Source organism: Lissotriton helveticus, chromosome 12, assembly GCF_964261635.1.
Source record: "Lissotriton helveticus chromosome 12, aLisHel1.1, whole genome shotgun sequence".
In the NCBI taxonomy this organism is placed as follows: domain Eukaryota; kingdom Metazoa; phylum Chordata; class Amphibia; order Caudata; family Salamandridae; genus Lissotriton; species Lissotriton helveticus.
This window is the reverse complement of record NC_136073.1, coordinates 752,347,795-752,369,556: the sequence shown is the minus strand read 5'-3', so window position 1 is coordinate 752,369,556 and position 21,762 is coordinate 752,347,795. Positions and strand designations below refer to the sequence as shown.

General features: G+C 43.9%; 1 protein-coding gene across 2 annotated transcripts in view; it reads left to right on the top strand.

The window, feature by feature from the left end:
* SEMA4A (semaphorin 4A) overlaps nucleotides 1-21,762 on the top strand; it is a 124,450-nt gene that overhangs the window by 53,311 nt on the left and 49,377 nt on the right. Inside the window, exons 1-3 of one of the 2 annotated variants that reach the window (XM_078670291.1) lie at nucleotides 11,111-11,237; nucleotides 12,483-12,606; nucleotides 20,560-20,720. In XM_078670291.1, coding sequence (XP_078526417.1) covers nucleotides 12,519-12,606; nucleotides 20,560-20,720 — 249 coding nt within the window. In that variant the 5' untranslated portion in view covers nucleotides 11,111-11,237; nucleotides 12,483-12,518. Of the gene's footprint in view, nucleotides 1-11,110; nucleotides 11,238-12,482; nucleotides 12,607-20,559; nucleotides 20,721-21,762 lie in introns of those variants that run through there. The other variant, XM_078670290.1, reaches the window with a different exon arrangement.

Sequence of the window (21,762 nt, the reverse complement as noted above, 5' to 3'; positions counted from 1 at the left end):
TCCACGGGGAAAGGTCTTTTAATTTAATATTGGAAAAATAACATCAGAGACACTGAAATGCCTTATAAAGAAGCATACACCATTATGTCCTTGTCATAAATTTTAAAAGCATTCATTTTCCCCAAAAACGGTTTTCAAGTCATAATTTAAAAACACTCCACATGGGGAAATGACTTAAAATGTCCTTAAGACACATGAAAGCGTTTTTTGATTGCCTTTGCAGCATGTTTCGGTCCCCTTTAACATGCCTATGTAACGCAAACATTCAAAATCTAAATTTGCCATGCACAGGTGGGAGCATATTTACAAGCAATTTGCTCCACAGGGAAACGTCTTACATTAAAATGGGAAAAATAACATCAGAGACACTCAATTGCCTTATAAAGAAGCATACACCATTATGTCCTTGTCATAAATATTAAAACCATTCCTTTTCCTCAAAAACGATTTACAAGTCATAATTTGAAAACACTCCACAACTCCTATGCACATAAAAACCCTATCAGTACTAATACTTCACATTTTCTCCAATTACAATTTCTCAAAGAAACAAAATCTATTTGTAAAACACTTGAGACAAAGCAACATTTGAAAAACACAACTTTCTTCATAATTTTCTCCTTAAAGCACACTATTTTCTATCTAAATTAAAGAAATCTTTTCTCACCTTAGCAAATACTTTGAGTTTCAAAACAGTCTCAGAAACACACCAATTTGTCTTCAGCAGAGCAAAAGGTATGCACTCCAGAGTCTGCAGCTATCAAAAGCACAGAAATGCTGTAATTCTTCACACATATCTCTCATGTCACCCAATCAAAACTCTTCCCTCACTTTTTTTCAAATCAAAACCCTTCCCCCCTCTGCCCTCTCTGCTTTTTTTGCATAGCAACCACCTCTTGCAAGACCTCTGGTGTTTGCAAGTTCACACAACAATGTTGCAATTGAACTCTGAACTCTCAGTGCACCTGCATATCCAGTGCATTCTTTCATTTAATGATTTTTTCTTCGCCACTCAAAATACATCTTTCAACGAACTCATCCATGCACCCTAACTTTCTTTTTTCAGCAATCAAAATCCACCAATCACTCTTACTGCTTCATTAACACAGAAACTCCACAGTTTTTTTCATTTTACACTCTCATTTTTTCAACTGCCATTTCATTGCCACACTTCATCTGACTGCAGGAGAACCTCCTCTCGCCATGTTTTCTGTCTGGATTGTTGGACATAGTTACATCTATTGGGCTCAGAGGTACGCTGAAAACAGGAATTTACCTAACCTCAATTTACAAGATGTGGAAATTAAGTGGTTTGGCCACAGAGGATTAAAATGTCACCAATTGATACCATTGGTGAAAACCTTTATGCATTTGCCAAAACCTGACCTGTTAATTGTGCACTGTGGAGGTAATGATTTGGGCACTTTGACTGGGGTAGGTCTGGAAATGCTTTTAAAGGACACCTTTGAGCAATTGATGGCACTTTTTCCTCAGACTGCCTTGGTATATTCCAATATATGCCAAAGACAGAAATGGAGGTGGTCGAACCAATTTTGTCCACAAATTGAGAAGTCGAGGAAGCATGTAAACAAATCTGTTTCAGCTTACATGAGAGACCATGGAATGGGCTCCTTGTACAACAATAACTTGCGTTACTACATGCAAGATATCTACAGAGGAGATGGAGTTCACTTCTCAGATGAGGGCAACAGAATTTTCATTCTGAATTTAAGACTGTGCATTGGTACCTACTTATAAGTACCTAAATGTACCATAAACCCAAAAGCTCTTCTCAGAGCTACCCTACATCTGATCACTCACAATTATTATTTTACTCTAACTTTTTTCACTAATTTTCAAGAAAGTACGCTCCCCAGAACTCTTCCCGGTTCGCGAACCGGGCGCACTCCACGCAAAAAAACTAAAAAAATGATTTATTTTTTTTTTGCCCTGCGAGGCCCTTTTAAAGCCTCCACATCAAACCTAGGGGGTCAGGGAGGATCTACTATGCCCCCTTATGGTCATTTGCCCCTTCGCTTTGGCCTCCTCTTCTCTCTCGATCCTACCGAGAGACAAGATGGCGGCCGCTACGGACTGTTTGGAATGTTTACAGACGCCGAAGAACCAATCAGCTTCGCAAAGCTCCGTAACGCAAAAAGTACGCGAAGCGGAGCGCTGTTACAGATATATATCTTTTTTTGAACGTTAATTTCTCAAAATCCACTGGAGCACATATATTGAGACCTAGCAAAGGCACATCGGGCTACCAATACCTACAATTTTCCCAAGTTTCGTGCAAATCCATTCAGCCGTTCGATTATTATTATTATTTTTTTTTTTTGCCCCGCGGGGCCCTTTTAAAACCTCCACATCAAACGTAGGGGGTCAGGGAGGATCTACTATGCCCCCTTATGGTCATTTGCCCCTTCGCTTTGGCCTCCTCTTGTCTCTCGATCCTACTGAGAGACAAGATGGCGGCCGCTCCGGACTGTTTAGAATGTTGACAGACGCCGGAGAACCAATCAGCTTCGCTTCACAAAGCTCCGTAACGCGAAAAGTACGCGAACTGGAGCGCTGCCCGGTCCGCTGTTACAGATATATATCTTTTTTTGAGTGTTAATTTCTCAAAATCCACTGGAGCACATATATTGAGACCTACAAAAGGCACATCGGGCTACCAGTCCCTACAATTTTGCCAAGTTTCGTGCAAATCCATTCAGCCGTTCGGGCTAAAAGTGAGACCAACCGCCCTATGGAAAACTCAATGTTAAAAACACGTTTTGGGACCCCCCTTTTTTCTCGGCCCCCCCTTGACGAACCCCCCCCCCAAATTTTCAGGGGCTGCTCAGAAACAAAATGTTCCATTTTCCTGAAAATTTCAGCCAATTCCGTCCACAAACGCCAAAGTTATTAAACATAGAATTTTCAAAAATCCCATAGGGAAAAAATCCTAACTATATATATATATATATATATATATATATATATATATATATATATATATATATATATATATATATATATATATATATATATATATATATATATATATATATATATATATATATATATATATACATGCTCAGGCTTGTACCAACGATGTGAGATGCACTCGAGAAACACCACTGAGCTGCAAGCCTCAACTCACTGCAAGGTGTGGAGATTGTCAGCCCGCCGGTCTCTTTCACAGCTATGTCACTTTCGCCTGACGCGTTTCGAAGCTTATCTTCTTTCTCAAAGGCGTGATGGTGAGACAGGAAACATGCACAGTCTGAACAACAGTTCCTTTATTTATACTTGTTTGCGCGCCCTCTATGGGCTGTCCTCAATGACACTGCGCAGCGTATACTGGGATTTGTAGTGCGGGGGGAAAGGTTCTCTTTAAAAGTGCGTGTTATATTCTGCTGAACAAGTTAAAAGCCCGTAATTGGTCCCCAGCGGGTTGCATCTCCTGATCCTGTGGAATTTCTCCTCCGTTAGATGCCGATAACATCCAGCTTCCGAGGCCCCCTGGTATGGGGTGTTGATTCTCGGCGGTTTGGCCACCGCCTAATATCCATCCTCATAGTCACATCTGCTATTCACAAAGTGCACTCTTTCTTTTTTTTTAAATCACAGGACACATACTTCGAACATCCTGGTGAGGAAAGTGTGGTGGACACTACACTAACCAGAATGCATCTGTAGGGAATACAGGAAGTGACCTGCACCGAAGTGTTAAAAGAAGGACTTGTAAATTAGCTCAACATCCCGTGAGCAAGCTTTGTGTGAAGCGAAACGCGTTAGGTTAAGGGGGAAAATAAACCCCTGTAATTAACATTCAAGACGAGTGTGTGCGTTTTCATTTCCCTTGTGGAACAGTAAAAAAAAATATATATATATATATATACATATATATATATATATATTGTTTATTTACAGAGCTAACATATATATATATATATATATATATATATATATATATATGTTAGCTCTGTAAATAAACGATGATGGTGTGAGCACTAAACTTTGGTTTCACGAGTGCGGTTCTTCTGAGGGGGATTATCTGGAGCTGAGCGCCGTGTGTTTGCGGGCACCCATTACCGCACGCCGCACCCGCCCGTGAGTGCCTCGAATTTCCAGTGGGACAGGGAGCATTCATATATATATATATATATATATTCACTGAAAAAACCATAGGTTATAGACCATATATAGTTAGGGATTAGCATTTAAAAAACCTTATTTTACTCACACAAAACCATTGAAATTCCATATATAGTTAGTTGTACTAACTATATATCACGCACCCGCAATCCACTGCTGATGATGTCACATATTACATCATTCATGACATGGTCAGTGACATCACTGATGACATCACTGATGACATCTCAAATGACATCACTGATGACATCACTGATGACATCATCCAGTGACTGTGTGTTTCTGTAAAGTTTAAATATGTTTTACATATTGAAGAATGAGTAGATGTAGAAGTGTCTGGATGAAGGATTTAGTAGGTGCGTGACTGACTGTATGAGTGAGTGATTAAATGTGTCTCACTGAGTGCATGGGTTAGTGACTAAACTGTCTTAATTTGTGCATCATTATGTCTGTTGTTCTGTAAACTGCTGCATGTGTTGATCAGTAGCTATATGAGTAACTATATAGGTTATTGATTGGTTGCCCAAGCATTTGTATAGGAGACTGAGTGTGTGTGTGAGTGGCTGGGAAGTGTATGACTCTGTGCATAGATGTATGGGTTCAAAAGTGCATGTTGGAAACAGCTGTATGGGCAGTTGACTGTGTGCATGACTGTATTGGTGAGTGAATAGATATCTCAGTGCTACATGTCAAATTAAGTACATATGTAAAATACAGTACATGTGAGAGTTGACATATATAAATAACTGTGCATAAGAGCCAGTGAATGTGTGAGTGGCTGTATGGATCATTGTGAACTTGTATCCAGGATTGTATAAGTGAGTAAATATGTTTTAGTATTTGTTTGAATAAGTAAGTAAGGTGTGTTTAACTGTATAGTTAAGGAAATGGAGGTGTGATTGATTGTTTGCATGACTGTCTAGGTGTGTGTGTAACTTCATGGATGAGTGACAATCTGTGAGTCTGTGTTTACACTGAGTGTATCTAAGGTTATATTAGAGTCTGAAGAGGTTCATCGTATTATCACAACAGTGATGTCATCAGTAATGTCATTTGAGATGTCATCAGTGATGTCATCAGTGATGTCATTTGAGATGTCATCAGTGATGTCATCAGTGATGTCATTTGAGATGTCATCAGTGATGTCATCAGTGATGTCACTGACCATGTCATGAATGATGTAATATGTGACATCATCAGCAGTGGATTGCGGGTGCGTGATATATAGTTAGTACAACTAACTATATATGGAATTTCAATGGTTTTGTGTGAGTAAAATAAGGTTTTTTAAATGCTAATCCCTAACTATATATGGTCTATAACCTATGGTTTTTTCAGTGAATTTTTAAGGTTTTGTAAATGCTAATTCCTAACTATATATGGTCTATAACCTATGGTTTTTTCAGTGAATTTCATTGGTTTTTTAATAGCTAATATCAAAACCTTTACAATGTATTATTCTTTAAAAAGAAAAATATTTTTTACATGTTTTTTATACAATTTTTTTTTGTTTCGCTCCCAGTACGCGTACCGGTTAGCTTCCCGTTAGCTCAATCCGGAGGCGCGACCCGGTACGCGAACTGGTAAACGTTCCTTTAGCGCACCTCTCGCGTTACAAAACAACATCGCGACGCTTCGCGTCAGCATGACGTTTCGCGTTCTCGCGTAATACGTCATATTACGTGCTACGTTCGCGTACCCGGAAGCGCAGCGGTACGCGAACCGGAAGCGATCCGCGGCGCGGCGCCGACCGCGTAATGTAAACATAGCAGGTCATGTGACTCGATAATAACACTTTTCATTGGTTCATTTCACTTTTGGTTTCCTAATGATGTAATACAAGGTCATGTGATCTAAAATGGACACTTTTCATTGGTTTAGAACTTTTGTTTTTCCCAAATGATGAAAACCCCTCCTTCTTTCATCACTCTGACTTTCATCTTGGTGAGAGAAAGACCCTTTATTGAGACTTTGTGATGGCTTCATTAGTAGCTTCAGCTGGTGCTAGCCCACCACCTCCACCAAATCCAAGAAAGAGAGGACCACCTGCAGAAGTAATTCTGCAAGAAGAGGAAGAACAGGAAGAGGAGGAAGAGGAGGAAGAGCATGAGTTTTTGCCAGAGGAGCCCAGGAGGTACAATCGACAGGAGAATTATATCTGGCAATTCTACAGAATTCCTGAGGGGCAAAAGAAAGTGAATGCTCGTTACGTGTTTTGCCGCATATGCGGTGACAGATTGTCAAGGGGCACTGATAAAAAATATAGTTATGGCAATCATACTATGCATCGGCATATGAGTAGGTGGCACCCAAATAACTATAGTGCTGCCCAGCTACGTGACCAACAACAAAATCCCCTCCAAATGGCAAGAAGATCGGTGGTTCCAGAGGTGTCGGGACCAGAGGCGAGGGAGGTGATTGCAAACATCCAAATGTTGTTTGGGCACGTAAAACAAGTGTGCGTGGAATGTGGCGCTTTCATCTGCTACAGAGAAAGTAGCATCACTTTGATTTTGCGAGCAATTCAAAATCATATTAATGTTTGCACAAAACGCACCAAAAAATAAATTCTTTTTTTTTTTTTGCTCCTGTTGAGCCCTTTATAATGGATCGTTTTTGTTTCCCCCCCCCCCAAAAAAACCAAAAAAATTTTAAAAACGTTCAGAAAATACAAAAAAAGTAAAAAAATGTTCAAAAAATACTAAAAAAAATATAAAACAACAAAAACATTAAAAAAAAAGTTCTTTTCAGAACTAACTCCCCATTATAAAAAAATTGGTAGAATATTTGGAACTCTGCCAACCTGTATTTCTCTTAGTTCGCTCCCGGAGCGCTACCCGGTACGCGTACCGGAAGCTAACCAAAAAAATATTTTTTAAAAAAGAACAGTAACTATAAGGGAAGGAAATACACAGTTATGTTAAAAGAAAGACAGCTCTAGGGAGTAAACTAAGGATACTGTTACCTACAATACGCTCCCCAGTACGCTTCCCGGTTCGCGTACCGGGCGCTAACCACGAAAAAAAACAAAAAAAAATTTTTTTTTTTTGCTTAGCGGGGCCCCTTTAAAGCCTCCACATCAAACCTAGGGGGTCAGGGAGTATCTACTATGCCCCCTTAAGGTCATTTGCCCCTTCGCTTTTGACCTCCTCTTGTCTCTCGATCCTACCGAGAGACAAGATGGCGGCCGCTCCGGACTGTTTAGAATGTTGACAGACACCACAGAGCCAATCAACTTCGCTACGCGAAGTTCCGTTACGCGTCAAGTACGCGTACCGGGGCGCTGCCTGGTCCGCGCTTACAGATATATATCTTTTTTTGAACGTTATTTTCTCAAAATCCACTGCAGCACATATATTAAGACCTACAAAAGGCACATCGGGCTACCAGTCCCTACAATTTTGCCAAGTTTCGTGCAAATCCATTCAGCCGTTCGGGCTAAAAGTGAGGCTAACCGCCCTATGGAAAACTCAATGTTAAAAACACGTTTTGGGACCCCCCTTTTTTCTCGGCCCCCCCTGGACCAACTCCCCCCAAATTTCCAGTGGCTGCTCAGAAACAAAATGTTCCATTTTCCAGAAAATTTCAGCCAATTCCGTCCACAAACGCCAAAGTTATTAGACATAGAATTTTCAAAAATCCCATAGGGAAAAAATCCTAACTATATATACCTACTGGCGACCGCCAGTAGGTAATATATATATATATATATATATATATATATATATATATATATATACATATATATATATATATATATATATATACATTTGGTAACAAAGGGTCCTGCAGAGGGCTATGCTGTCAATAGAGAACTCAAAATTCTTCCTGCTATTACACTAACAATGGCATAAGAAACAACAAGACTCAGGCAAAAACACATCATTAGGCATGTACATACATTGTTAGCTTTTTAATTATTTCTCAGGTTTCACAATGATGCAAGAAAACCACATAGTCCTGGAAGTATGATTTGATTGGCTGTTTATAAAAAGTGAACCGAAAAGAGAATTATTTTTCATTATTTTTTCAACTAATGTGATATATTTCCCTATATAATGGTTCCAATTTCCTAAACCTGGTATAAATGAAAGACAGAGTGATTCCCTCTAAATCTGTGCTTTTTGCCTGCTGGTTAAACACAAAGATCTCCAAAGTGGGCTCAAAACACACTGAGCTATCTGCTTGACTAATAAATGTCTATATGGGTTAGCCATGAGTGGTTGTTTGGAGAGCAAAGTGCTAAAGTTCTCAAAAAGCTTCGCTAATTTAAATTTAATCGTCAAAAGTCAATCTCCAAGGGGCTTCTGGAGTGGCGGAAATACAACTGTGCAAGGATGTAATGGATCACTTCTCTCCATGGAAACGCCTATTACAATAAACCTTCTTGACCTCCTGTTTGTTGAGGGGTTCGCCTCAGATGCCAGGCAAGAACAGTGTTGTGCTGTTCAGTCCATTTTCAAACGTTATTTTGAGTGCTTGAGTGTTGAGGATGTATATAATGCATACCACAAATTGTCTTTGGCGTAGACGCTCAAAGGGAAGGGGGTGAGTCAGTGGTACTAAATTAATCAACCTCAGAAGGATAAGATGCTGAGTAAACCCTTTTGTGATTCAAACCTGTGACCTGCCAGTCTGATGTAGATATCATGACATGCTTCAGAAGACAGTTTCCAAATCACTATTCCTAACCCAGGGAGGCTGTCTGACATATGGGTATCTTGCAATTATCTGTGAGGCAAGTGCAATTGAAAGACTTGAAGTGCTGGGGCAAAATCAGTCAAATAGCCGATCATGTCAAATGTAGCTGACTCTGCTACAGCCCTCTCAGTCATCTTGGAGGGTTGACGTAAAAAAATAAATGTTAAATCCAACTTTAAGGGTGCCAATTGTCCTTGACTCTGGCCCAACCCCTGAGGCTCCTTACTGGTGGGACTCAGTGTGTGGTAGCAGCAAAAATGAAGGTCAATCAATTAATTAGATGACTTGTAAAGTGCAACTACTCACCCATCGGGGTCTCAAGGTGCTTGGGGGGGGGGGGGGTGGAGTGAGTGGGGCTGCTGATCCGCCGTTGGCACTGTGGTTCAGTCGAAGAGCCCGGTCTTGAGGTCCTTCCTGAATTAAGGCAGTGACGGTGATTGCCTGAGATGGAGAGGCAGGGTGTACTAGGTCTTCGCCGTGACCTTCCACCAGCCGTGGTCTTGCGGATAGGTGGGACGGTGGCCAAGGCCTTATTGGCAGAGTGGGGTCTCTGGTGGGTGCGTGGAATGAGAGCCAGTGGTTAAGGTATGCAGGTCCCGCGTTGTGTAGGGATTTGTAGGCATGTGTGAGGAGCTTAAGGGTGATTCTTTTGTTGACTGGGAGCCAGTGAAGGTTTCTCAAGTGGCTGGTGGTGTAGCTGTGGTGACGATATTGAAGATGAGTCTGGCAGAGGCATACGCAATGTTCTGCAGTTTCTTAATGAGTTTCTGGGTGAAGCCTGTGTATAGTGGGTTGCCATAGTCTAGTCTGCTGCTGATGAGTGTGTGGGTGACTGGCTTTCTGGACTTGGTGGGGCTCCACTTGAAGATCTTTCGGAGCAGGCATAGCGTGTGGAAGCAAGATGATGAGACGGCGTTGATTGGGCAGTTCAAGGTGAGCGCTGAGTCCAGGATGATTCCAAGTGTTTGTGCTTGGTCTGTGGGTGTGCTGGGATCCAATCTCTGCAGGCTACCAGGAGTTGTCTCAGGCGAAGGTGGGGGGATCCCAGGATGAGGACTTCGGGCTTCTTGGAGTTGAGCTTGAGGCAGCTGTCCTTCATCCAAGTAGCAACAGCCTTCATCCCGTTGTGGAAGTGGTTCTTGGCAACTGTGGGTTCGTTGGTGAGGAAGAGGATAGGCTGGGCATCGTCAGCGAAGGGACGATGTTGAGGCCGTGGTTCCTGACGACGGCTGTGAGTGGGACCATGTAGATGTTGAAGAGAGTGGGGCTCTGGGAGGAGCCCTGAGGTACTCCGCAGCTGATCTCTGTGGGTTCAGAGTGGAACAGAGGTAGTCTGACTTTCTATGTTCTGCCGGTGAGGACGGGGTGGAGTCATTCCAGGGCTTTGTTGCGGATGCCGGCGTTGTGGAGTCTTGTGCATACGGTGCGATGGGAGACTATGTCGAAGGAGGTCGAGAGGTCCAGGACGATGAGGGCTGCAGCTTTGCCTCGGTCGAAGAAGGTGTGGACGTTATCTGTGGCAGTGAGGAAGGCTATCTTGGTGCTGTTGTTGCTTCGGAAGCCAAATTGGGAGAGGTCCGGGATGTGGTTCGCTACAACTAACTTCGAAAGTAGGGCATTGATGACCTTCTCGATGACCTTGGACGGGAAGGGGAGCAGGGTGATGGGTCTGAAGTTCTTCAGGTCCATTGTGTCAGCAGAGGGTTTCTTCAGCAAGGAGTTGCGTGGTTCCAGTCTTCTGGGAAGGTGGCGGAGTTGATGGAGCAGTTTATCGTATGGCAGAGTATGGGGCGACAGAGGTGCTGGCTCTGTTGAAGATGTGGTGAGGGCAGGGGTGCGAGGGTGCTCAGAGTGGATGCTCTTCATGATCTTGAAGGTGTTGTTAGCAGTAAGGGGAGTCCAGCTGACCAGGGTCTGCTGGGGTCCGTGTTGTTGGGTGCGGTGGTTGCGAGTGGGGAGTGAGGGTCTTGGTTATCTAGCCTGTCGAATTTGTCGTAGATCTCTTTAATCTTGCGGTGGAAGAAGGTGCCAAGGCTGTTGCAGAGGTCTTGGGAGGGTGGGATGTCTGCTGTCTCTGTGCTGGTTTTGGCAAATTCTGTCACCACGGCAAAAAGCTCTTTGCTATTGAGTGCGTTGGCGTTGATTCTTTCTCGTTGGGCCGCTTTCTTTGTTGTTCTGAGGAGGTGGTGGTGTGCGGTGGCAGTGGTTTTGAAGGCGGATTTGTCTTCCTGGGTCTTGCAGCTCCTTCATCTCTTCTCGATCTGTCGACAGGTGCGCATGAACTCATGAAGGGTGGAAGAGAACCAGCTGGCTTTTTTGGAGTGTCTCTTGTCTGGGACTTTCTTGAGGGGAGCCAGTGTGTCGGCGCAGTTGGAGATCCATCGATGGAGGTTGTGTGCTGAGGAATTAGTGTCCGCGGATGTCAGTGTTGGGGTTTTGCTGAGGGCGGTGGTGAGCTGTTTTTCTGTGACCTTGTTCCAACTTCTGTGAGGGTAGTGGTAAGTGTGGTGGTAAGTGTGGTAGTGTACGGGGGGTTTGGTGAAGGAGAAGTGAACGCAGCGGTGGTAGGTCCACGGAAACTCGGTGGTGTGGCTGATGATGATGTTGCCGCTGGCAAAAAAGATGGGGTCGAGTGTGTTTCTGGCAGAGTGGGTTGAAGAGTAAGCTGCTGTTTGAGTCCGACTGTGGCGAGGTTCTCCAGCAGGGACGCAATGATTTTAGCGACAAAACCCCAAAGAGGACCCTTATTATGCTGTATCAATGGAGGGATGAGAGAATGAGTCTGTGAACCTGGCGCTATTTTGTGTGCACAATTTAGAAGAAGTGGACTTCAGCAATTTTCTTTCGGTTTTTGGGTCACAGGTTCAAAATTGGACAAGACTGACTAATCCTTCATACATCCAGAAAATGGCAGCTATTCAGTTGGGCTTTAAATAACAACTAATGTTTAGTTAGTTGCCAAAAATAATCCGACCTAAATTGCGTGCTATAAATATCATACGCCGTTTTGTCCTCTTCCCTGATTTGGTTGGGTCTCTTTATGACAGAGATTTTGCTTAATTGCATGCATTTTTCACCAGTCGCTTGCTCCAAAATTGCACCAGTTCTATTGATGTAACCCAGAAAAAAAGTGCTGCACAATTGCAGCAGCGAAATCTTTTTAGTTTCTCGGGTGTGTGGTCTGATATGCTTATGTTATATGTGCTTGAGAGATGACTTCCAGTGGAGCAGCACAAAAGAATGGCCCTTCCTCCACAATGTGGAGTCTCTCAGATACTCGCAGGCCTTGGGCTAGCTGCCCCCCCCCCCCCCCCCCCCCCCTGAAAAGTAAGGGCCCCCTACCCCACGCCACAGGAACCGCAGGGGCCTGCCTTGCACCCCTAGGCAGCCTCGCACCCCGAGGCAGGTTACGTGGGACCGGGTTCTGTGTGCGCGCTCTGTACAGTTTGCAGACAGGATGCAGCCTCTAAGCACGCGCTGGTGGGGGTGATATAAATGATGGAGCGGAAGTGCTGCTGGACGTATGATTGACAGGCCAGTGGTCGGATCCCCGTGCCATCTGCGCGCCTGCGGTCTGCTCTCGGGCGGTTAACTAACCCTGTTTGCTTCCTCTCTTTTCTCTCTGCACTTCGCAGCTCCAGTGACTAGCTGAGCCCTCCAGACACCACGCCATGCCTGCTCCTGCCCGGTGCCTCCTGTGGTGCGTGCTACCTGCCCTCCTCTGCGCTGACCTCATCCCTCGCGTCACCTTCCCCTGGGGTGAGTGAAAAGGAGTACTCTTAATGGAATTTCTGCACTGTGGTTAGCCTAGGGATTAAGCCTGCTTCTGAGAGCTCCGGATGTCTGGCGATAAGAGAGCTAATGAGATATAGTGGTTTGACGAGGATCACACTGTTTTGATCTAGTAGGCATAGGCGCTGGAAGAAGGGGTGCAGGGGGCGCTGTGCCGCCGTCAGAATAACCATGCTCAAATTCAGGAGGCGAATAAGCAAGAAAGACGCCTTTACATTTTTTTTCTATCTTGTCACAGTTGCTGTGCGTTCAGAGATAGAGGTCAAATGCCAGGCTGTGTCTGACAAATTACAGTTTATTCTTTAACATGGAGACTGGTGTGTTTACTTTCTCCCTATGACTTCATATTGGATTTTGTAAAGTGAACTATGATCCAATCTTTCTGGAGTACAGAGAGTGGGAAATAAAAGGCAGCAAGATGTCGTTTTTTTAACTCATGAAAAATTGAAATATATGAAATTATGCTCTGTACAAATATTTTAAAAAGTATTAGCAGTTAGAAAAGCACATATAAAGTAATTTTTTTGTAATACTGAAGTGTGATAAAAAAATATTGATAGGATCAAAACAAATCAAGACATTTTGCTTGGTGATGTGTAAAATGATAACTATTCTCTGAAACACAATCTCCACACATTGTTTGTGCTCTATATAGTTTTTATAAGTAAACCTGTGTGACTGTGCAGACCGAGTGCCAATTTAAATGGAAAATGTGCCCTTTGTTAATGACAGTGTGCTACCACGCCATGATGTAGTAAAAGTTTTGCATCAGTGAGCTCCAAAACACACCACTGGCTACATACCACACCCACAGCATTCTGCAACTGATGGGCGGTGTTCATTTGCTGCACTTTTTCTTTCTGTGACGCTTGGGTTTTTCACAATCCTGTGACTTCAGGGATGTAACATTGGTGGCAGCACATCCAGTCTGAACATTGTCCCAGTAGAGAAGGCAGGAATAGAGCTCAGGTCTGTCAAACCATCCACTGTAGATTCCATGATAACCACTTAATGTGCAAATGTGTTCCATTTAGACCCATTTTAATCTTAACTTGCGCGAACGCCCTGAGAATTTGGCTTGGATCAGTGGCGTGATGCAAAATGATGCCCACCCACTTCTGGAGGATGGGGCGATGAGGCTTACGCGTTTATCGGGGCTTGGGCTGAACGGGGACCCTCTGAAGGGTGGGAGCCGCCACTGAGTGACAGGGGCTTGCTTACACCCCTGTCTTGGATCCGCCTGTTCTGGGATGGAAACTGATTTGTGCTCAGTTTTAAAATTTGCATCCCATAGCACTGAATGGGAAATTCCCTCCTAGTCCTACCTAGTGTAAATTGGGGTGATATTGCATGCAAGCAGTCACAAAGACCTATATTCCCAGTTTAAAAATGGAAAAGTAGTAGTCGAGGGCTAAAAATGTCCCGATATCACGCAGGCATTCTTTGGACCCTTAGCTACTCCAGATGGTACATCAGTTTTTTAAACTTCTGTGTGTTTAGCGCACAACCCGCGGACCACAAAGACCAGTTTTTTCATGTGTATATGTGTTGTCTGGTATGTAGCAGACTCTGTCCCAAAAAAAGCTGGCATTCACTTTCATGGCAACTCCAACTTCCATGTAGGTGAATTCAACATCCTAAAGCCCACTCCCCCCCGGATCTCACAGATGTTTACAGTTGGAAACTATGGGCCAGATGTAGGTAAAAGTACATTTACCGATTCTAGAACACCGAATTTTGCCGATTCGGTATTCTAGAATCGGTAAATGCTATGTAGCTAAATATTCGGTAGGTATTACCGAATCGGTAAGATTCGGTATTTACTGAATCGTTATTTACCGATTCAGTAATTGCTGAATCGGTAAATACCAATTCGGTATAATGGGGAACACATTCAAGGGTGCCAGGGTGTCACTTTGACAACCTGTTGCACCCCTGAATCGTGCTTGTGTGCACATGTGACACACATACATGCCCTGAGGGCATGTATGTCTGCCACATGGCATTGAATAAAAAGCACAAAATTGCTTTTTATAAGGTATTCTGTATTTACCACCAACTATTAGTTGGTGGTAAATAACGAATCCTTAAATGCAAAAAGCACTCACTTGAGTGCTCTCTACATTTCAGATTCGGTAATTTACCAATTCGGTATTTTAAGGAATCCGTAATTTACCGATTCCTTAAATTACCGAATCTGAAATGCAGCCACCAACATCTGAAAAGCCTAATTCCGGTCGGTAACGGCCGAAATTCGATAATTTCGGCCGTTACTGACCGGAATTAGGCTTCCTACATCTGGCCCTATAGTCAATAAAAATACATGTATGCGAATATAATCACAATTACTAAATTTACAATAAGTAAATGGAAAAACCTCTGCCCTGCTAGAATTCTACTCTCTCAAACAGTGCACACACCTCTGCATGCTTTATTTTCTGCACACTTTATATATGTTACTGAAACTAGAGTGAATTTCTGTCCGAAACACAACCTATTTATTTCCGAGAAATGTGCAAAATACAATGCAAATACAATGCTTGCTAGGAAAAAAGCTGAGGACCCTTATTATGAATTGTGTGACATATTGTATCACCATACACTGGGTTCTTGAAAAAATTTTGCCTTTGAAATCATTCATAAATTAGCTGCAAAATCTGGCTTGGGCTGCATTGCTGCAGGTAATATATGTTTGTGTAGTTGCATGCGCTCTCTGGACACTATTAGATATAATGTGTCACTTTTCTTTCGGTCCTTTTAAGATCCAGCTACAGGACTCTTTGCCTCTCTGGAAGAGCTCATGTTATAATTTCTTCAGAAAAACCTGACTATGGGGCACATAAATGGGGCCTGGGAACTGGAAGGGTGGAGTGGGGCAATAAGAAGCCACAACCGAAAGGGGTAAGTTGGGAAGCACATAGGCATGCTCATTGTGTTGCTTCGCAAGCCCCAGAGCAGGAAAGTCGCGCACAAGATTCATAGATCTGGTTGTACTGGCCAAAGGATATCTGCCCATAGCCCATACATGCCAATAGACCCGGTTCAAGCGGGAGACGCCCGATTTTGTAAGGGGAAAAACCCTTCATTTTGGGTATCCGCCTCTTCCTCAATAGAAGTCAATGTGAGCACTATATTCTCCTGGTTATTTTTTAGTTTTAAATCTCCCACTTTCCTCTTCTAAAATGTTGGCATGTATGATTGCTTGGAAGTCCTCCCCAGACCCTCCTCTGACGTAGCAAAAATGTTCGTTATAAAAATGGGCATAAGCTGAGAGTATGACATTGCGTAGAGAGGAAACTCGAGGGTTAAGCAAAAACTCACACTGGGTTCAAATCCTTTTGAACTTTCAGGCATAACCAAATATCCCAATTGCCCAATCTGAGATCGGCAAAGTCAAACCTGGTTAAGAAGCCCTAGACTAGTACAAATAAACATTGAAACAACACACTTGGTGTCAACTCCACTACACACAAATTAATGGAAAACATCTATGAATACACGTGGAAACAAACCTGAGATTTTTCATCTGGACAATGAGGATAGTGCCACCCCAAGGAACTAGTGACAGCAATTAACGCTCTTTGGACTACTACCACCCTTTCCGGGGCAATACTCCATTCACAAAACATTATCAGAACCAAAAACTACAGAAACAAACTATATATGAAACAGACCAGATCAAACATGTGCATATCTGATTAACCCGTTTCATGCGCCTGGGATTTTGTGGAAGTGCGGCACTTCCGCAAAACGGGCGGGGTCGCGTCGGCCATTGGCCGACGGCAGCACTGGGCAGGTAGTGCTGCCGTCGGCCAATGGTCGACGGCAGCATGGAAGGGGTTAAAAGACCCAACAGTTCAGGTTTGGACAGGGTCAGAAATATGCCTGGGTGCCAAAATAAAAGTGACCCCCATCAGTGAATCACATACCTAAAAAAGTGGGCCACGTTTGCAAATTAGGGTAGTTTTCAACATGTAGAGACGCATTGCACAGGTTTTTTGCAAGGTAAGGCAGATTGCGTACATTTGTGCTGGCTCCCTGCAAAGCTTGTGGTAATGTCAGTGAAATCAACCAAATACAGGCCCTCCAGACCATAAAACAGGCCCACATATGGGCCTATCCTACCAACCCCTGATTCTACTGTACTGCATTTCCCAGTACTGTCTCCACGACCATCTCCTTCGCAACAAGTCTCAGAGCTGCCTGCGTGGAGCTGCTGCTTGGGTAAGTAAGAGCAGACTGTGCACCAAATGGCCCTGACACACCCCATGCACCCCTAGACAGTGTATAGCCTGTCCCTCCAGCTCCAGCAGTTTTCCTCCCTCCTCCAAATCAGGAGGGATCTGAAAACAGTTCTGTTCTGTCAATTTCTGCCACGCCCCCATAGACTAAGGACCCCCTCAGTAGACATCTCCTTTACGACTGCGGCCTGCCCAGGCCATGGATCCATGAACTCGAATCACAGAATCACTTAAATGTACATCACACTGTAACCATGGAAACGCTGAGCCTCCATCTAAACCCTCTCAAATGTATCATACTAAATAATACAATTCAGGCCTCGTTCCTCACCACTGAATTTAGCATCTCAGACATGGAAACCATAGTTCACGAGCATTCTGCCTAGAACCTGGCTTGCATTTTTATGTTATTCAAGTTATCCATTCCAAAAAATGCAGGCATCACATTATTAGCCCTACATCAATGTCTCATAAAAGGCCCTTAAATAGATAAAAATACTGAGAATGGATGTGATTCTGGTTTTAACTCATTATTGAAAAGAGGAAAATCGTACCTGGAGCATGGTCTACAGAAAATACTTTCTTAGAGTGGCACCACCACACACAAAGGTGGGATTTATCCAATGTGTCCAGATTCCACCCGTTAGGAGTGGACCGTGGCATTCCACAGGTGTTTTGGAGGTAGAGTGATCACCTTCCTCCAGATCATGATCAACACTGCTTCCAGTCCGTGGCTTTTGTGTGATACCCTAATGCATTCTGGGTGTTGTAGTCCTGTTTTGCTTCCATTGAATTAATTAAATGAACACATCTGAAATCAATGATTTGTATGTGAACAGATCAGGGCTAGAGACACTGTCTGTAATAACCCGGCGTGAAGTGGTCACTGGTCACCCTGTAGTTGTACAAGAAGAACCAATCCTTTAGGAAAGAGCTCAAGACGTGGTTGTTCTGTCAGTAATTCCTCTTCCAATGCTGGGGTTATGCTGTGTATGGTCTGATAGCGCCGGGACACTCTGCTTGAGTAGCTGAGCGCTCAATAAAACTCCTGATAACATAACAACATAACATAACATATCCAATAGTCACTTGTTACGGATACGTTTGAAGGCAAAGATACAGTCAAAGAGTGATTGTAGAGGACGCTGGATTGTGAGAATGAAGTTGGACTGCTACTTTGTCATGATGTAGTATTTGTTTCAGAGATACATTTTCGTCTTCTTTCTAATATGGATCAGGGTCGAGTTAGTCCTAATGTGTACAGGGATAATGGTCCAGTCCAGTTTTTTTTTCCACATCCAGATAGATCACCAGTCTAATGGTGTTGTGGCTGTGCCGAGAGTCACTAGAGGCGGTGAGCTTCTCAGTGAGATAAACAGGGGTGCAAGTCGTGACAGCTCTGTAGATAATGTACTGGTCTTAAAAAAGCAGTGACCTGTCAAGGTGAGCCCAGTGGAGTTCTATCAGGGTGGAGGTGAAGTGGTCATATTTCTCCAACCCCCGGATAGGGGGTGCTGTGCGGTGTACCATGCCATTAGGTGGACCAGTGTAGAGTGTGGGTGTAGCAGGGTGTTGCCTCCATCAACATGATAGAGTATGAGGGCTCAAACAGCAGCTCTGAAGTCACTTTCAGGAAGGAATGGTTCACTTTCTCTTGTGATAGCTGCATATAAACATGGGCAAAGCCAGTAGTTTGGACTTTAGAATGCGAACACATGCAAAGACAGACGTACACAAGTTCACAATTATTCATGCTTGTGTTTGGATACATTAGCTAAACAAAACCAGACCTTCTGGCGTTCTCAGTTCTTTAGTTTGCCGTCAAGAGGCGTCTATCTCTTCGCTATTATTGAGACAACCAGTTTGGGCAGAAGCAGCACAATATGAGGGTGTTCTGCCCCAGTCTACTGTTTCATGGAATTGAATGTTCGCCACTTGAACAAAGCTGTGATCAGAAGGTCTTGTGTTTACACCCCCATAAGGCCGGCTCAGCCTTCTGACCTCCTAAAAGTCTGTAAGTAGACTACCATAAACTGGGTTATTGACAATGGTGAGAACATGGGTGTAGATTAACCGCATGCGCGCGGCAGTTTTTCCCGCTGTGCGCTACGTTTTTCAAAAACCCGCGGTGCATGACGAGCTCAGCTCGTCATGAGCGTACGAGAGGCGTAACTCATGACGAGCTGAGCTCGTCATCAGCCTCGAAGGGGTTAAGCAAAATGCCAGGCATAGCGGGAGTGATATCACATAACCTTTAGCCTTAATGACATCACAGGAAGTGATGTCAGATGACGGTTGGTTGCTCTTTTTTCCGGAAAGTCAAGTCACATGAGCTTTACCCTGATGACATCACAATAATTGACATTGCTGAAGCTCCATTATATCTGCTCTGAATTGTAGTGAGTGAGTGAAGTGAGAAAGCCTGGCCACTACTAGGGAGTTTCTCCCCCTCCCCTGAGAAATGCTTGAAAAGAATGTTGTCAAATAGTTCATTTTGCCTAGAATTACCTCTAGCGTGCCATTACCTGTATTTTGCCATGGCTGTTCAGCATGTCAAGAATTACCTCTAGTGTGCCAGTATTTTGTCACAGTTGTGTGTCATGCTAAGACATGCCTCAAAAATGCAGACACTTCTGTTTTCCCACCTTCAGTAGGCCAGGTTTTTCTCAGCAGTCACAAACCCCCTGAGGCACTGAGAGTGACTAACCAGTAGTTCACAAACTCAAGATTTTTACTATAAATCAGGCTATTAGTCACCGTGTAAAGGGAGAAGATGGACAGCTGACCAGTTATTTAATCAAATTAATTGATAAGAACTTGCCTCCGCCGGCAAGTGCCTCGTTTCTCACTCAGGAAGGGCAGAACTTCTTTTTTCACTGGGATTCTTTTTTTTCTATACTTAAAACTTTTTTACTGATAGTCCCATCATTTTTAATAATCTACAATAAACTCATTTGATCAGAGCCAGTGAATAATGATGTTGAGAAACCATTGAGATCTGGAAGTCCTTAAGGGTAGACTGGTGAGGGGGAAAGGTGGGTCTCAGACTGAGACCCCAACCTGTTCCAGACCCTAAGCGGTACTAACAAGAAAGACACCCTTAACCTGCCTGAGTGTCCTGGAAGGAGAGGCCAAGAGAGCCTCGATCCAGCCAAGAAAACAACAGAGGCCAGGCACATCACAGGGACATAAAATGAAACCCAAAAGCAATGTTTCATGAAAACAGGCAGCACCGCCTCTGGTTCACGAAATATACATTTCACTCATCAGAATTGTACTTCATGGTATAAGAGCACCTTGGATCCAATCTCCTATCATCTCATAATGTTCCTGCATTCAGCTCCAAACCACGGCCAAGCCATGACATGAGATGAAAAGCCAGGCAACCATGTTGGGTGCTGTTCCAAACACATCACTGCTCCCTGAGACGAGTACAGGCCTCAGCCTACAGCAAAATGCGCTAAAAAACGCATACTGGATAGGTGGGGGTTGGATTTTTGTGGGTTGCGTGGGTGGATCGATTGATGAATAGGTATTTTGCGTGGGCGGTTGGCGGGGTGGACAGACAGACAGACAGAAAGAGAGAATGGTGAACCTGGAAATGGCTGGCTGAATGTTGAAACCTCTAAGGTGGTTCCAAGACCATGTGTTAAATGTCTCCTTTCCACCCACTGCGCAGGTGACTCCAGGCGGATTGTGAGCCGCTTTGAGCAGAGCGGCGTTTATCACTATGACACCTTCCTCTTGAGCCCTGATGGAAACACCTTGTACGTGGGTGCTCGAGATGCTCTCCTCTCCCTCAACATACGGGACCCTGTCGAAGCGAGGCTGCAGAAGCTGGTAAGAAACCACAGGCCAGGATGTGGATAGAGGTTCAAATGTGTGCAGTTCAACTTGTGCACTGTGACCAACACACCTTCCCCTCTGCTACTTCCACACCTATGACAGATGAAGTGACTTGCCTCTGCTATATTTGGTGTCATGTACTTCTCTTCACTAATGCCCATTTAGGGTCATTTTGTTTCAGTTGCACACCAATCCTTGTCTTGGGAACCTGTGTGATGCCATTTGGCGACCCGGGCTGCCTTGCTTTGAACTGAATTCAACCTTTGTAGTGTTGCTTTAAGGTCTGTAGGGGGAGCCCTCTCTCATCACTGTGCCTGTAAGACTTCCTGGTACAATCTGTTCTCCAGGGAGTCTCTCTCAGTTCTATGCATGTCAAACGTCTGTAAATGTGAGAGCTACATGGAGCTCCCTATTATCTCTGTCCTTGTAGGAGTTGGTATTTATATTATATTTAAAAAAATATTTTATTAAGTATTTTCCAGGTTGTTTTCCCGTTAAAGCTCTAATTAAAGTCCAAATAACGTCCGGCATGGGGCCTTTTAATGTGTCATGTCCACAATGTAGCAGTCACGCGTGAGATCCATTATATCTCATAAGGGCACATGTATCCATCCTAGGTAAGTGGGCCATACATCAGTCCACAGTAATGGCCGCCTCTGCAGCATGATGGATTTGCATATTGCCACCCAGAAATATCTCCCCGTCACCCGATGCCCTGCCGCAACCCTTTGATTCCATCCTGCCAAGCCAAAAGAAAGCCTCACAAACAATCCTAACATTGCTTCTAGTGCTTGTAAGGGCTGCAATGGTCCCAACCAAAAGGCCATTGTATTGTCCTCATTGACCTATCTTGGGCACATCACGTCTCAGCGACTTGTGTGTGGGCCCGGTCCCTAAGCTCTGCATTGTCTAATTCTTATCCATATCCTCCACATCCATTGGTTTGGAAAGCTCCACCGTCCATAACAACGCTTGCGGTGCAGGGTTAGATTTCCACAATGTTGCTATTTGCCTTTTAGTGACTGTTGCAGTAAGT